The sequence below is a fragment of the Brugia malayi genome (genome assembly GCF_000002995.4).
Source record: "Brugia malayi strain FR3 genome assembly, contig: Bm_v4_Chr2_contig_001, whole genome shotgun sequence".
NCBI classification, from domain to species: domain Eukaryota; kingdom Metazoa; phylum Nematoda; class Chromadorea; order Rhabditida; family Onchocercidae; genus Brugia; species Brugia malayi.
The window spans coordinates 2891237-2909509 of NW_025062476.1; the positions used below are offsets into that span (position 1 = coordinate 2891237).

The window sequence follows — 18273 nt, forward strand, 5'->3', positions numbered from 1 at the left end:
ACCAAATGATAAATAGGATATACAGGGTATTAGTATATATAGGACAAACTTTAGAATTCTTAAAACCCCTTTTCTATTTGATACAAAGTAAAAAAAATCTTATTGTTGCAGTTTTATGTTGCAATAATTTATAAATATTACGTAGTAACAATAAATAAAACATAAGATTGAAATGCTGACATGCTTATAAATTGAATTCAAACAAGCTCCGAATGCAATGTGACTAACAAATTTCAGAATAATATCATCAAATATAAAAAGAAAACTAAATTCCTATAAATTACATCAAGTATAGAGCAGAACTAAAAACAGAAATACACATTTTCACGAGAGGAAAGCAGTTTTTTTTTTTTTTTCACCGGTTATGTATTCTTTACTGGTATGAAATCGCTTTCCAACACTAGTACTCATCAAAGGAAAAAAGAAATCAGTTAACAGATGGAAATAATACCTGATTAAAAGCAACACTCAATTCAATGGACCGATCAATTCAATTCTGGAAAGAAAAACCAGTTACACAAATGCTTACCTGAGTGTGTTTCTGAATATGCTTGAAAAGTTGAGCTATCGACAAAACATGAACAATTTGAAATGACACAAGGATGATCAATATTTTCTTTCAAGTCTGTACCGCTTCAATTTAAAATTTCATAAAAAAAAAATATGAGAAATTTGTCAGCAAATCTTTTCATACAGAAATTATACACGGAATTTGGATTACTCTATGACTGAAATTTTTGAATATGCCAAACTCAAAATTAACATAAATTAGCAAATGTAGCACTAAAATGATGGAAAAATGGGGAGAAATATAAAACAATAGAATAGTTCTATGAGCTAAACTAAGAAATTCGTACTATGTCTAAAACAAAAAAGAAAACAATCATTGATATAGGCAACTACATGAAATAGCAAACGATGCTTTATCACATCTTAGCTACTTCATTTATCATTCAATTCGACCAGAATTTATATAAAATTACAAAAAGATGTATTGATTACAATATCGCAAAATTATAATGATAAAAAAATTGTCGTTTAACCTATTATTTATAAAACGGAAGTAATATTTAGAATTAAAAAAAAAATGTTGCTTGACCTACTATTTATAAAAAAAAAATTAATATCCGATAATTACATGGTTAAATATTGATAAATAACCTCTTGATTTCAGGCAGTATGGAGGTGAAATATCACTATGATAACAAATATGCTGTCATCGACGATAGGGGGTTGGAGGAAAGCTAACAAAGGAAGAAAGATGAATGTCAGTGAAATATATTTTCTGAGATACATCAGTTATTTCATTGTCATTGCATACTTCGTCCATTATCATCGTCGTTTGTAAAGGGATAAAGATGAAGTTAAAAGGGGATCAACTGAAAAATTGAATCGGAAAAATCTAAAGATAAGGACAATAATTATAGCCTTGAGATCAAATGGAAATTTGGAAGCAAAAAATCAAAAATAATAAATCAGTTACGGATTATGAAGTTCATAGTAAACAACAATATATGATCAGAAAATTGATAGAGCTTCCCTGCCTGCGACAAAAATCGAAATTGAACATAGGAGTGGTGAGTATTTAAACAACAAAGTCAATGCAAAATTAGAACATCTTTTTTTGACTGTGAATAACTTGTGCATTTCAATCGCTTAGGTTAAAAGAAGCTTCACGACGTAGAGCTGGCTAATGGCAACTGAAGTTATATGCATGTTTACCAGTTATACATATTTCGAATATTTGGAAACAAATGTATTACCATGTCTTACAGTGTATGCAGCAGAAGGAACAGCAAAACTGATAGAAAAACATTTGAAAAAACTAGTATTATGCGCATATTGAAATCACTAAGTCTGGTCTTTGCACATTATGTTCGAGACATATATATATATATATATATATATATATGAAACTGTACCATGAAATATGCAAAACAACTATAATGCCCTTAACATGTCCTCAACAAAAGCAATCGCAGTCGTGAATTGTTCAGAGGAATAAGTTAGATTAGCATTTTAAAAAAAGATATGTATAGTAAAACAGAAACTCGTGACAAGTGACGAAGATCTGAGTTGGACGCAAATCCACTAACAAGCTCATCCGACAAATGACAAGATACCACTTCAGCATGTGATGAATTCAAAAACTGTTTTGAAAAAAAAAAATGTTTAAAAAAAAGTATATGGTCAATTCTGCACGTCTAATGGACCAAATTTATTTTACCATTTCGCTAGAATATTGGCCCACCTTCGGATTTTCTTTAGCGTTATTATATAACGAGCAGAATCTAGTCTTTTCAAGACCATACAACTTCGCAAAATGAAAAAATATTCCTAGTCGTAGAGCACCAAAAACTTTCATACCCATTCTGATGGGGGCTTACCAACATCAACATATATGTGATAATATAATGGCCGTAATGTAACCTGAAAAATTAAAAATTACTCACTTCCGAATTAAGTTCTAATCAGAGCTTGAAACAAAGAGGAATAACTCAACTGCCAGCTTTTATGAAATTGTGAAACGAAAACTTTTTCTTCAAATCAAAAAATTAAATTTAAATAGAAAACAGCAGAAAAGCCCCTGGTTATTTGAATTATCGAAAACAAACTTTTAATATTTTCCATGAAGTAACATTTAGACCATCAGTTCGGTAGCGTGTTTCAGCATCATCTAACAATTTATATCTGCAAAAAAGAATAGGATTTTGCTTGTCTAAATATAACCGCTTGTTGCATTAAGATGACATAACTTTAATGGTAGTAAGTAGCGTGTTATTTAATCTACTTGAAACTGCGCATTCAAATATTTAAAATATATTAAATAAGACACAAATCAACAATTATATCATTTATCTTAATTGCTAAATTGTGTTAGACATGGCTGAATCTCGTTTCGAATTTCCACAATTCCAAGTGAATAAAAAAATATATGGCTATGGAAAAAGGGTAGTAATATGAGACGTACACTAATTTTGGTGCAATTCGTTTCCTCTTGACATGTTTCAGCATGGTAAATCGACCTGTGGTAACATCAGGTCTTTCAATGGTTAGATTTTGTGCCATTATTCGTTTCCCTGCAAACCAAAGTAAGTTAAAGCATGTGATTTCTTTTAATTTCGCATATTTAAGACCATTTCTGATAAAGACTATAGCTTTTGTCACAACACGCTCTTTTGCAGCGCACCTGCATGTCGGCACAACAACCATTTGAAAGAGACTTCCGACATTGTCTTTAACCATTTCATAAAATTATGAATGCAGTCGCAAATTCAAATGCATAAACTAGAGTTCCAAGATTTACAGTAAGACGCAAAACTGTTAACACTAACCCATATCATCATCTTCACCACCCCATCCCCAATACATATTCGAATAACCATTTACTGTTCGGTAATCATCCATGCTAATTGCTAGAACGCCACCAACTATTTCTTTATACCATAATCTACAAAAGATAATTTTTGTCATACCGAATCACTATCTTTCCCAGATATTTTTTCCAAGAAAGCTGTAAGCTTCAATATGGAATAGCTGTATGCAATCATACTGTAATTCACTTCGAAACAAAAGACACGGGAGAATCAAAAAAGACACAGCTGCTTAAGGAAATAATTAGGGAAGTTAAAAAAAAAAAAATAGACATTCATTTTGTGAACGATCATTTTTGACTTTGATATAACTTTAAGCGCTGTTTTGGAATGGAACGTTTCGTAATGATTTTAGCAAAGTATAAGTGTTAATATTAAGCATCGGACTGACAGTTGTTACAGAATAAGAATTTGCAAATGAATCAGAAACTGACAGTATTAAATAATAAAAAAGTAATGACATTTCAAAAAAACTTACTGATATCCAAGATTACTAACAAAAGCACCAATATGACGTGGTGTTGGTGGACAACCGTAGAAATTACGATCATTCTGTGGAAACATATCAACATCATGAAATATAACACAGCTTACATTGAGACTTTCAGCTAAGCGAAACGCTGCATTCATTATTCGGCCTTTGTTAAATAGACCATTGCCATACTGGAAAATCAACTTTCACAAATACTAGAATTTCACGTCAACTAATAAACAAAAATCTTGCTTGCTAGTCAAACACATCAAATCATATGGACGAAATTATGTTGAATGATTCTTTTATATACAGCATTTATATGCAACGTACAGCATTAAGGACTAAAAAGTTCAGAAAATTATGTGATAATGTCTTCAGACATATTTTGAAATTTTTGAGAATTTTGCACACTGAATGTATATTGAAGTTAGCTAGATTACCATACCTGTTCTGTTACAATAAACCGAAAATCCAATTCCTGCCTTTTAAACACTGGAATAAGAAAATCGATAAGACGGGTCAAATGTGTTTGACGATCTCGAAATGGAATTATCACAGCTATCTGGAAAAAAAAAAAAAAAAAAAAAACAATTATGTACAGTTCCTCTCTTCTTATAGCACTTAATGATTTCCACAAGGTTACAAGAAATGCTAAGATTTCAGATGAAATTGCTGTTTACTTAGTCTCTTACAAAGTATTGAAGTCCTCATATTAAACAAGGAGTCACTAAAAAAGAGAAAAAAAACGAAATCTAAATTAAAAAATACCTGAATATGGAAAACAAAAATAAATGCATGTTGTTTCACACAAGTTCAAATCTCAATCAACTAACTTTATGTTCAGTCATGCAATCTTCTGGTTTCCAGTGTCCGCCAGGTCTTAAATATGGATAATGTTTCTTTACTTCGGCTTCTTTTAAGTTTGTTATTAAAAGCACAGCTTGTGGCAATTGCCCAACTGAAAGGATGATGTGTTAAAGGAAACATATGGTTACAAACTAAAATTCATACTTAAATAAGAAAAAGAAAAAAAAACAGTATTACAGCTGTACAGTTTGCTTATAAAAGTTATATGGAGAAAAAAAAAAAAAAAAAAAAACAAAATTTTCCAACTAATTTACACAACTTACTCAACTTCCTGTTATCTTCTGGATCTGGACATATCTTTTTTAGATCATCCGACCTGTTTTTTAACAAGCGATTTTCAAGTTCATCAAATAATGGAATATCTTCTGCAAGTGGCTTATCATCCATATTAACAATTAGCGTGGTTGATGTTCCGTTTCGTTGCATATCAATATCCGGTGATCTAGAAAAAAAGACAACTTTGAAGAGCAAATGCATTTTATGATAATCATTCATACAAAAATTACTCATACACTAATCAGGATTCTAGTTCCCTCACCATATCTCCTCCTATACTGTCTGCTAGTCTTAGTGGATACAAGAATTAAAAAATATAAAAAACATTCAGTGGTAATTATTTCTTTGTTATTATCTATTTCTTCTTTTGGGAGAGTTATAAAAATATAATAAAAATCTCTATTTATAATATACTAGTTAACTTAACAGAAATTAAACATCGGAAAAATTATGACAAAGAATTTAGCAATATTAATAGAAATAAGCGACTAAAAAATGAACCTTATTCGTTCCAGTATTATTTCATGATCATTCTGAACAAGCTCAACAACGCTTTTTTCATCTCCTTCAGCTTTTTCTTTATGAACTAGTGATTTTTTGTTAACCGTATTCTGCTGTTGCTGTTCGATACTTAAAATGTCACGCGGTTTTGTGGTTTTCAATCTGAAAAGTCATTGAAATGTCATTCATTTGTTTAATATATTATCCGCTACCATCTTTTTAGTTTACGGATTTACCATATTACCACATAAGACATATTTTCATCACAAATGAAATATCAAAATTGAAATATGATGATTTGGGCAAATGGACAAACAAATTAGTGCTGCAAATGCTTGTTTGTACACATATGAAATATAAATACAAACACACATGTGCATCAGCATGAAACACATAAACATATGCACAATCTAATCAGAGCTATTATATTAGCACAGACCGTTTTTATTATTCAGAAATAATGCGGTAGCAGACCTTGTTGGTATGACTGATTTACCAATGATTAAATAAGAACAAGTTGCCATTGCAAGAAGCAGGAGTAATTGCTTCATTGATAAATGTAAATATTTTATTGCCATTCTGTTTTACAGCATTAACGATTAGTGGCTGCAAATTCGTAGACGGTTTGGTAGAAATATAATGTTGTTGATCTGAAATACTAGTATTAAACTGTAAACATATAACGAAGTATAATGAAGTGCAAAAGTAAATACTTTGTATTTGTTATGAGAACTTGGTATAAGTGATATGATAAATGTGGTTTCTTTTCGTTTGATAAAAACAATTACCAAATGGACTGCTTGCTTATTTTATTTTTTGCTTTACAAAGACAGTATACTAAGCGTAAAAGCTGATAGGAACATCACACAGACTGCCGTTGCATAAACATTTCTTTGGATATAATTCAATATTTGCTTATTCAACTACCGGGACTACTTTTGCTGATAACAGAATAGCAAAATAAACTGTTCTCTCTGGTGAAGAAACGATGGTTAATGTGATGGCTTACGAATTTACGTAACTGCAGTTCTTCTATTCCCATATTTAAGAAAAAACACTTTTTTTTCCTGGCATAATATAAAATTTTACGATATTCATGGAAACCACAAAATATATTTACCATACATGGACAATTAATTTTGAAGACCGTTACACTTCATGCAACGGTCTTCAAAATTATATATTATTCGGAAGAAGATAAAGAGGCTTTTGCTACAAAGTTTATGAAGCACGAAGTCTTATATGGGGTAATCTCAGACAACTGAATCTTAATTACTACACTTCATATTTTGGAATTATATTAAGTCTGGAATTTTTACACAAAAATTTGAAAAAAGTTTACCATAATATGCACTGCTGTTGTAATGGAAAGGATCATCTCTCTAGATCAATAAAACCATGCGAAATTTGCCTCCCTACCATCATTTAATGCCAAATTGTAAATTCTCAAAATAAAAGAATATGATTAAAACATCATCACATTAGTAAAATGAATATTCAACATGCGTGAGATCAAATATATGTTTCCGAGAAAGAATATGAAACTATAAAAATAACTTAATGTTCAATCCCTGAATTTTTACTAAGAGCCTTTTAATCCAAATTTCAATTTAAATTCAAACTGAGAAACTAAATTGTAAATCAAATTAAGATATAGGGAAAAAGAAAAATGGAAAGAGAAGAAAGAGAGAGGGAAAAGCAATAAAGCATAATCTTTAATCGTGATGCTTTCAACACCTTTCATATTCTTTCAAATAATAAATTTATGAATAAACTCATGTTTGAGGTAATATGCATCACGTATTACATATTATCGCATAATAAAAAAAAAATTATCACGTAACGTAGGAAAACATGGCGAAACGTGATTGATTAACTGAGACATATAATGCTGATAGATTTCAAACAAGAATTCTCCACCAAATTAAGAACAGGTTATTCTTGCACCAACTCCCGCCAAGCTCTCTTGTTAACATCAATAAAAAGTAAAAAGAAATGAAAGATACGGCCGCGGCACGAGTACATAGGATCATTATATCTTGCTTAGGCTAATAACAAATTAATCACAAACAGTTCCAGTTATTGTATTTTGTTCCAGTTGACAACAGTGATTGGTTTGTGATTTTTCTCCCTTATCGTTTTTGCTTGAAAGTTCTATGGCATTTAATTCTTTTTAAGCTTTGTTACTATTTAATAAAACTAGAAAAATAGAAAGAGTTGAAAAAGTGATCACTTGCTTAAAAATACCATCATAATGTCATTCTAAAATTCTTTTAAAATGTTTTATCAGTTATATTTCTTTTCATTCTTCTCATAAAATACAATAGAAAAGAAAAAAAAATGAAAATATTCATTTACAGTAGGAGTAGGATGCATCCAAACTGGAAAAAAAAAAAAAAAAAAACTTGAAATTATTTTAACCAATTAACAAAAATATACATAGAGAGAGTATATAGATGGAGGGATTGATGCATAGATACTGATACATATATTAAGAACAATACATACAGACATGCAAAGACAATCGATATGTACAATTGAACGATTAATTTATTGAACTTTTACACAGAGAAAATTGAACATGAAATTAACAAAAAAGAAAGATTGGATGATTGATGGAGAAAATATCGATTGTCATTTTTAACAAAATGAATAAGACAAGAGATCGTGAATCAGTAATGAATTAATTGATTGATAAAAATGATTGGAAATAATCGTATCATTCTTGTAAACATTTTGCTGAATGAACGTTTACCATTGCGTGGTAGTAGCATTTGTAAACATTATTCAGTAAATAATTTGTTCAACTTTTATGTGAAATCATTCAATTAGATTCGGAAAACTGCGAAATTTTCATTTTCATATTAATAATATTTACACTGCTATATATTATGTATACGATTATAAAATTTAATTCAAATGTTTGATTTTTGTCAGCAAAAATTACAAAGAGTTTTGTAGGAACAAAAGAAAAAAAAAAAGGAAATTTAAGAAAACCAAACAAATAAAATGGTTGAACTTTTAAAAAATTCCAGCAAATTTAATGTATTTATTTCACATCATTTTTTTTTTTTTCTCATTAATTGCTATGTACATATGTATATGTATATATATATACATATTTTTTCATATCGATAGAATAGAATGAATAAACTTGGAAATGTTAAAGAAATTTCTAAACGAAAATATGATATGATTAAAAAAAAAAAAGAACGTAAATTAAAAAGTTTACATTTTATTCGACCATTAATGCATCAAATCATTCTGTGATTAAACTGATAAGCACAAAACAAACAAACAAAGTAAACAAATAAAGTCACAGTGGTTGGAAATAAGCATTAACAATGCCTCAATAAATTATGGTTTACAATCTACTAATTTGATTATATATTTAAATACCTAAGTACTTCATAGACATAGTTGATTACTTTTAAAAGTATTAGTCATTATTAATATTTCCCTAATGCTATAATACAGCGTCGACAAAGTAGTTAAGCTAGTTAATAATTAACTGAAGCTAAGAAACTAGCATTATACTCTTCTCTACTTATCATTATCATTGCATTTTGATAAACGAATATTCTAGTAGTAAATGCAAATATTTCCTGTGGTTCATTGTTCAAGTATTATTAAATTAAATATCAAAATTCCAATTGTCAAACGTTTAAGCACCTCTAAAATTGATGACAAATGATCAGAACTAGGAAAATGTCACTTTTTAAATTTCAAATTAACTATTATTGGTAGTCTAAGCCGACATTGTTTAATTTGTAAGTTATTTCATCTATGTAACAGTAATGTTAGTATTAATTTAGAAGGAAAAATATGAAATATCGATGGAAATTTCACAGGAAGATTTTACTAAAGTTTAATAATGAAAATAGAGCAAGGACAAACGACATATCAACGCATAAAGTTTGTTAAATTCAAATTCTTATAGCGCTTTCTGTTGATGTTATCGAGAGAAGTCTCATTATAAATCAAAATTGTTGAACAATAAACAAAAATGTTTTGATTATCATTACTCATCTCTTACTCTACAACATTTAAAACTTTGAGCTGAAATTATAATTCTTATTTATATCAAATTAAAATTTAACTTCTGAATATAATATTTTAAATTCTTTTCTATTTCTAATACTCCTCAAGTTAACACTTTACAAACATTTTATTGAAACAAAAAAAAAAGGCAAAAGTCTATCAAATATAAAAACCTATTTAAAAAGAAGAAAAATTTTCATTTATTTTAAAGCAATTCCAAATTTCGTTCGTTTTTTTTCTTTTTTAAATGAAGTAAATCTAAATAACAGATCGATCTATTATTGAAGCAAGGCAAGACATTGGTTAGTTCGAAAAGTTCGTGATTAATTAGTGTTGGAAAATAGCTCTTTTTTCTTACTCTTCCAATAAATCATTATCGATCTGAAACTATTAAAGCTGAAAATGTTATTTCAGAATTGAACAGCTATGCTAATAAACTTTAACTATTTCCTACAGCGATAAATTATGGAGTGATTTTATCAGATTAAATGCAACACACAGTCTTCCAATAATTATTGAAATTTCATATAAAAGCAAAGCAAATTTAGCTACTCAAATAAACAAAGTGGAAAGGATTAGATTGAAGAAATTAAATTTCAATTCAATTAGAAAATAGCAATAAAAAAGTTGGACAAAATTATATATGCAACAATGCGAGAATTAGAGAAAAATCCCGTATAATAATGATAATAGTAGCAATAATAGTAATAGTAATAATAATAATAGTAATAATAATAATAATAATAATAATAATAATAATAATAATAATAATAATAATAATAATAATAATAATAATAATAATAATAATAATAATAATAATAATAACAATAACAAAATAGCATCAAAATGTGATAGAAAAAGTGATTAAGTTTATTAGTGTTTATTATCATTCAATACTTATATTCATATTGTAATTAGTAATTATATTTTTCTTGTTGCATTTTTTGCACGTTTTTCTAATTAATTTAATTTTTTCGTTTTCTTTCATTTATTTGAATTTACAAAATTAATTTGAATTGCTAATTATTTTCAGTGATATTAAATTGTCAAAATGGAAAAGAGATTGATATCATTGAGAATGAGATTCCACTCGGTCTCATTTCTGCAATTTTACATTCTTTTCAAAAAAAAAAAATTCTTTTTCTTCTCAGTTTGATGAATCAACCAGAGGGAGAGAGAGAGAGAGAGAGAGAGAGAGAGGGAGAAAGAGAAAGAGGGAAAGTGAGAACGATGGACGAAGATTAGTGGTTGTAATTGTAATACTGAATGAAACAAATGTAAATAAAGCATAAATTGTTGCCATTATTGTGGATTAAAACAATTTCGAACGGTTAAGCAAAACAAAAAAAAGATGAGACATACTAAACTTTACTATTTCAATTCTTCATTTCGACCATATTCAATACTTAATTCTCGACCTTAGCAAATGACGGTATGCTGCTATTTGCCAAGCGAAACCATTAAGAATTAGAGCGGATCTATCTTTCATCTTCCTTTTTACTTTCTCCCCCTCTCTCTCTCTTTTTTTTTTTCATTTTCTGTTTGTTTACTTAGCTATCAATCAGTGGTATTGATCAACAGTTGTATGTATGTATGTGTATGTATGTGTGTGTGTGTGTGTATTTTTTTTTACTTAGCTATCAATCAGTGGTATTGATCAACAGTTGTATGTATGTATGTGTATGTATGTGTGTGTGTGTGTGTATGTATGTGTATGTTAGCTATTCTACAATATTAAAATTCATTCTGATTGTTTCATGAAGTTCCCAGCAGTTTTCCATAACACTTCCTCTCTTCTCTCTTTTTTCAACAAATGTTTAAGTCTTAAAGCTTTTCAAATTATCTGATTTTGGTTGTTTATAGTGCCATTGTATTGGTAATATGAAAATAATGAGAATTTCTCGTAGTGTGATGAGAATTTTCTCGAGATAGTGTAATCTGTTATTGTCAGCATTTAGATAAATTGATCGATATTTTAAAATATTTCTTTCGTTAGAGTTCTTTTCGCTTAAGTTATTTCTTCTTCTCTTTCTTTCTTTCCTCTTACTTCGGTATTTTTAGTTAAGGTTGAAAGGCTTATTTATGATTTTTTTTTTTCTTTTGCACTGTGATTTGTCCTTTTGATTTCGTAATGAAAAGTGTCCTTTCAGAGATCAAAATTTGATGATATAGAATTTCATTATTACAATATAAACAACAGGTAACATTTTGTAGGAAATCATCGATGAGTAGCAGCAGTAGCAGACCTCCTCAACTTGACAATTTGTTGAAGTTGGATGGATACCTATGGAATTATCAGACTGAAATATGTCGCAGATATGGAGTTTTCCTTGATTATTCGAAGAGAATTGAAGAGGTTAAGATTTTGTAATGCCATATAGCAAAATCTTGAATCAGTAATCATTATTCTTAAAGGTATGTTATTAAGTTGGATCTCCTAGAATATTTTGCTGTTTTCGTTTGATAAATAGCATTGTGTTGGTTGGAAGAGTATATTTCTTTTCATTACATTAATTCTCAAGAATTAAATTTTGGTGATAGTCAATCACGATTCATATTTAGTGTGGTGGATGGGAAACATTCACAACAGCTTATCGAGAATATGGTGTTGTGGTGATGAGGGATAATTCAGTTCGTTGTTTGGAATGGGCACCAGGAGCAGAAGCTTTATCATTGGTGGGAGATTTTAGTAAGTTTGGAAATTCACTACATCTTTAATAAAATGCAAATTGCACCAAGCAAAATAAAGTTAAGGAAATGCAAGTAATAGAATGAGTAGTTTTAATGAATGTAATTATTTTTTGCTGCAGACGATTGGAACACTGAATCTCATCCATACAAGAAACTAGAATATGGCAAATGGGAATTAATTATTCCAGCTGATAAAGATGGTAATTGTCCGATTAAACATGGATCGATTATCAAGGTGCTTTTCTGTTATTAAGAGTGATATGCTAGGATTAATCGTATGCTCCCAATATTATTGATAGTGCAATTATATTGGTGAAATAGGCAATTTTTTTGATAATATTTCCAATTTCAAAATTGTATGAATGAATGATGCATGACTTAAATAGTTATAATATAAATGATACTATTTTTTGCTATTTTTAGGTCGCAGTAAAAAAAAATGGCGTATTTCATTTTAAACTGTCTCCTTGGGCACACTATGTTACACGGCCGAAAGAAACAACAGTTTATCACATGGTAAACTATCGATTTCCTTGTTTTTTCCTCATTTTGTTTAAAGCAAAAGATAAATTGAAAGTGTGAAAATAAAGTTCAAAAAAGTTTGAGAGCAAAAAGCAAAAAATTCTCATGAAGCTTAAAAAGTTACTTCTTACTTCCTAGTTTGTCTTTTTTTGCTATTTTCAAAGGATCAAATGAATATTTGAAAAAATGTTCCCTCATTTTTGCTATTTTCAAAGGATCAAATGAAATGTTCCCTCATTTTATAGCCCTTCTATAACCCACCTGAATCGGAGTGTTATCGTTTTAAACATCCAAGACCATCAAAACCTGAATCATTACGGATTTATGAAGCGCATGTTGGAATATCTAGTTCGGAAGGAAAAGTCAATACCTACAAGAATTTTGCAAATGATGTTATCCCGAGAATCAAGAAACAAGGTACTTTCTTTTCCCTTTCAAAGGATATTTTTCAATTGCGGATAGCAAGTAATATGTTTCAGGTTATAATACTATTCAGCTAATGGCTATTATGGAACACGTTTACTATGCTAGTTTCGGCTATCAAGTCACTAGTTTCTTCGCACCATCAAGGTTTCTTTTTTAAATTACCCTTTTAGGAGCTTATATTTTAAGTGAGATATAGAGAACAGAAGAGAAGAAGTGGTGATTATTCTAACTAAGCTTACTAATATTGTGAATTACAAATTTGTCTTCAAAAAAATTCGAAAACTTTAATGAGCAATGTTTTGTAGCCGTTGCGGAACGCCAGAAGACCTGAAATATCTTGTGGATAAAGCACACGAAGCGGGTATTCTAATCTTACTTGATGTGGTACATTCGCATGCTTCAAAGAATGTAGAAGATGGATTGAATGAATGGGATGGTACTCAGAATAGTTATTTTCATGACAATAATCGTGGATATCATAGCCTTTGGGATTCACGACTTTTCGATTACACACAGAAAGTTCTTGAAGTCTTTGTCAAAATCTCTCCTTAATTGGAATTTTATTAATCGAATTGAAGATTGTTAATAAAAGCACTAATAACAATATCACTAGAGGACATTCTGATTTTTTTTTTTTTTAATTGAAAAGTTATTTCAGGATTGAAACTCTTCGTTTCCTACTTTCCAATCTTCGATGGTGGATTGAAGAATACGGCTTTGATGGATTCCGATTTGATGGTGTAACATCGATGTTATACCATTCTCATGGAATTGGTAAATGATAAACTGAAATAACTTATTAATTTTATGAAAAACGAGAGGTTAATTTATGAGTTCTAGTGACCGGAAATGCTCTTTTTATATGTTCCATCCCAAAATTTTGCTTGATACGAAGTATACTTTAGTATCTCGAATACAACCATATGTATGGGGTAAGAATGGCTCACATCAGGCTTATTCTAATTTTAATCGTATAGCACGCTAATATGGAGTAGTTTCTTGTGTTGTGAGAGAGATTTCCTGAAAAACGTTAAACCGTGTTTTCGGTATATAATTTTGGTGAATAACTGTATAATTGGTGTTATTGTTGTTTCCAGCAGTGAACCATTATATATCTGTAAGAAAGTTTTGTTAGCAATTTGTAACTAGCTTTAGACAGTTATGATTAATTCTGCGAACAAAAAGTTTATTATCGGACAAGTTAGGGAGGCGAAATTTTAAATGTTCTTCAGATATACTAGAGGGATTCAATGACTGTTTCCACCGCTGTTTCGAATTTCATTTTTAGTCGGTGACAAAATAATGTCATGTTTCAGTGTACTTTGTTTTTCCGATCAAGAAAAAGAAAGTTCACTCCAACAACGTTTTATATTTTTTATCGACCGTTTAAATTTTCTGTGTTTTTAGCTTCAGTTATTTTATTTTTCGAATTTTTAATTTAGATCAAATAATCGCTAAAATTATCAGATTTCATTAATAATTTAGAAAAAAAGGTTCTTATTTCAGCCGATGCATTAGATGGCGGTTACGATATGTATTTCGGTCTGAATGTTGATACTGACTCACTTGTTTATTTAATGCTTGCGAATTCATTTTTGCACCGTAAATTTCCCAATGTCGTGACAATTGCTGAAGTTAGTTCAATTTTTATCATCACTGCATGCAGACATATACACATAAACATAGATCAATTTTTAAACTTCAAATCTTAACTGATATGGTCGTTGGTGCTATAATAAAACCAATATTTTACGTTTTTTGTGCAGTTAATAAACAGTTTGCTAGAATTATTTTGGTCTATTTTTCAGGATTATATATCTAGTGTATAGCGCTAAATCTTCGATTTAAATAAGGATCTTCTCCCTCATTTCTTTCATTCTTTTAAAATCAGATTCCCTTGGAATTCAAAAATGGAAAAAATTCACATCCTTTACTATTTACATTCTTCCCTTACAATGCGAATAATTGTTGTTTGCAATGTATGAACGGTGCATTCAGGTTTTAATAATTTTTCCGTTTCAGGAAGTAAGTGGCATGCCAGCCTTATGTCGACCAGTTGAAGAAGGTGGACAAGGTTTCGATTATCGCTTAGCGATGGCAGCACCGGATTTGTGGATTAAACTTCTCAAACATTTCTCTGATGAAGACTGGGATATTTCTAATTTGGTATTTACGCTGGAAAATAGAAGGTGATGACAAGATTCAAGGTTTTCTTTGTTTGTTATTACTCCTTGTTATTGCAACATTTCTTTGTTACTTGACAACATCTCTAGAGTTGCTAACCAATTTCAGATACGCTGAGAAGCATATTGCATATGCTGAATCACACGATCAGGCTCTTGTTGGTGATAAGACGATTGCATTTTGGTTGATGGATAAAGGTTAACTCTGTTAATTATTTCCTCTTCAATAAATGTTACATTTCGAATGATTTCTTAATAAGATATATTCAAAAAGAAAAAAAATCCAACTTATAATTGGAAGGAGGGGAAAAAATAATTTTTAATAGTCATCAGGGAGCGAATTTTCAGAAATGTACGATTTCATGTCTGATACATCACCATTAACTCCTATAATTGAGCGTGGTATAGCACTGCATAAAATGATTCGTCTTATCACATATGGATTAGGTGGCGAAGCATGGTTGAATTTCATTGGTAAAGTTTCTTTTCTAAAAAAAAAAAAAAAAAAAAAAAAAAATTGTGCTTTTCTAAAATTTAATACTTATTTGATGGATTTAAATCCCTAATTATGCTTCTCTTTTCACCGGCACCAACAATGCCTGGTTGTAAAAACAGTTGTTTGTGTGTATAAGTGGTCTATATGTCAACCTTATATATTTAATGTTTACTGTTTAACATCCCTTAGCCATTTCTTCCTATTAAACAACGCTTTAAACATCTAATGACTGTTGTAGTAACAAATTAACTGATAGAAAGTTACTTCAGCAGGAAGAAAAAATAGGATGAATTAAACATTTGGTCCTTTTTTAGCTGCTTTGTCGGTTTTTTTCTTGAAAACATTTGAAACTCTGAAATTCTCAAATGAATTATTTGTAAAGAAATTGGGACATTTGTCAATATTTTTTTGTTTGGAAAAAAATCTCAGTGACAAAAATTTTTTAGAACAAATTTGATAATAATAAGTTAATTGTGGCAAAAAATTTCTTCTAAAAGATAAATTTTTGTAAGTACTACACATGCTTGTTATCTTTTTAATTTGATCCTGTTATCTGATCATTCTTATCATCTGTTATCTAATGTCAACCATTAAGAACTGTCTTATTTAATTCATTCGTTTAATTTCCGAGCAGAAATTCTTTCATCCTTATTTTTTCTCAGCAAAAACTAGATGAAATTTTATAGTAATTCCCAAAAAGTATGTGATAGATGAAAGTTGTCATGAAATTTAGTGATAATCCTATACAGTCTTCCATAAATAAATTCTGTAAGAACTGAGACAAGCTCAATCACTATAACATTGCATAGTTATTATTGGTTTTAAATTTTCACTTCACAACTTTATCTCATCTAGTTTCTCCTTTTCAGGTAACGAATTCGGTCACCCAGAATGGCTTGATTTTCCACGTTTGGGTAACAACGAGTCATTTTATTACTGCCGTAGGCAATGGAATTTAGTAGATGATGAGCTTCTTCGATACAAATACTTGAATAATTTTGATCGTGCTATGAACCAATTGGAACAGAAACATCATTTCTTATCACGTGGGCCGGTATAAATAAATTCTTTAATAATCATAGGGAAATTCTATAAAGAACAATTGATTCATTGAATTCAGTTGCATTGTAAATGAATAATCATTTTTAATGAAACTATGGTATATAATTTTATAGGCATATACTTCGTGGAAGCATCAGGATGATAAAGTTATAGCATTCGAACGTGCTGGCCTTCTTTTTATTTTCAATTTCCATACGTACAAGAGTTTCTCGGATTACAAAATTGGTATCGAAGTGGCAGGAGAGTAAGTTTTTATAATATATACTGTTGCATTTCTTCAGTTTTTTTAATTGTCCATGTGTATGGTTGGAAGAAAAATTGGAAAGGAAGGGAGCTTACTCGAGCTATCAATAGAAGCGTTTTGAATTTGGCTACTGTGAAATTGAAGAAATAGAAGTAGAAATATGGTCATAATGAAAGTTTTACTAACTTCTCAAACAGCAATTTAATTTTAAGAACTTTTTCGATTCAAAAAATTGAAATTAATATAAATAATATGTGACAGTGTCAGATAGGTGAAAAATATTTTAAGATATGCACTGGCATTGAGTACTGATGACTCTGAATTTGGTGGTTTTAATCGATTGGATAAAAATCAGCATTATTTTACTTTCCCGGAAGGTTATGCTGGTCGACGAAATCATCTTTGCGTATATGTTCCATGCCGTGTTGCTATTGTTTTGGAAAGAGTAGGCGAAAAGCGTATTTCTTGATTCATTTTAAGTATTTCTCGAAATAAAAACGGTGGCAATGAAAAAAGGCGGTGAAGTTTATATATGCATAATGTACATCTGCTTTCGCATTTTCTCTCTATTCTCTTCACTCATATTCTGTTTTCATTAAATTCTCTCCTTTTCCAATTACTTCTTCTATTGGTCAGAAATTACTTATGTTAGATGTTTAAAATTATTAGTTTCAGCTTTTCATCTATAATTTATTAATTTATACTTAAATTATTAATTTCTACAAAAATTATTAATTATAATTTATTATTAATTAACATCAAATATTTATCTGCATTGCTATGCTTTATTGCTTCGGTATAGGAAGAGGTTCAAAATTAAAGCAAAATTTTTAAGTTCCATACACATTTACACTGTCAATCTAGTTTTGTGCTTTTTTATCCATATTGATTATGTAATTTAACTAGTCATGTCAATATGATATTGCTTACTTTGATCATTTTTCAAATGATTTGTTATCATAAACAACTGTTATCATTTTTATTTTCATATTTTCTCGATTTTATGAGAATAACGTAGGAGTAGCTACTTTATGTCACAAATTTTACTATGTATATTAGTTATTTCTTCTGTGTTACCTCTTTTCATTGACTAAATTAAATCATCTGTTGTAGTT

General features: G+C 29.5%; 2 protein-coding genes across 2 annotated transcripts; one reads left to right on the forward strand and one right to left on the reverse strand.

Moving 5' to 3' along the window:
• Window positions 1-2361: 2361 nt before the first annotated feature.
• On the reverse strand, window positions 2362-6071 carry Bm6128 (Galactosyltransferase family protein; the record flags this gene model as incomplete). Its single annotated transcript, XM_001892021.2, has 10 exons — window positions 2362-2430; window positions 2616-2691; window positions 2972-3080; window positions 3336-3451; window positions 3853-4037; window positions 4295-4411; window positions 4683-4807; window positions 4980-5158; window positions 5494-5655; window positions 5968-6071. The coding sequence occupies 10 exons, from the start codon at window positions 6069-6071 to the stop codon at window positions 2362-2364; spliced, it is 1242 nt and encodes a 413-aa protein (XP_001892056.2).
• Window positions 6072-11758: 5687 nt separating this feature from the next.
• Window positions 11759-17627, forward strand: Bm5528 (1,4-alpha-glucan branching enzyme, putative; the record flags this gene model as incomplete). Its single annotated transcript, XM_043078241.1, has 15 exons — window positions 11759-11890; window positions 12097-12223; window positions 12345-12460; window positions 12649-12741; window positions 12993-13164; window positions 13227-13317; window positions 13479-13688; window positions 13832-13947; window positions 14680-14807; window positions 15196-15362; window positions 15466-15554; window positions 15705-15830; window positions 16722-16906; window positions 17028-17158; window positions 17447-17627. 15 exons carry the CDS (start codon window positions 11759-11761, stop codon window positions 17625-17627), a joined length of 2064 nt encoding a protein of 687 aa, XP_042934175.1.
• Window positions 17628-18273: the final 646 nt, after the last annotated feature.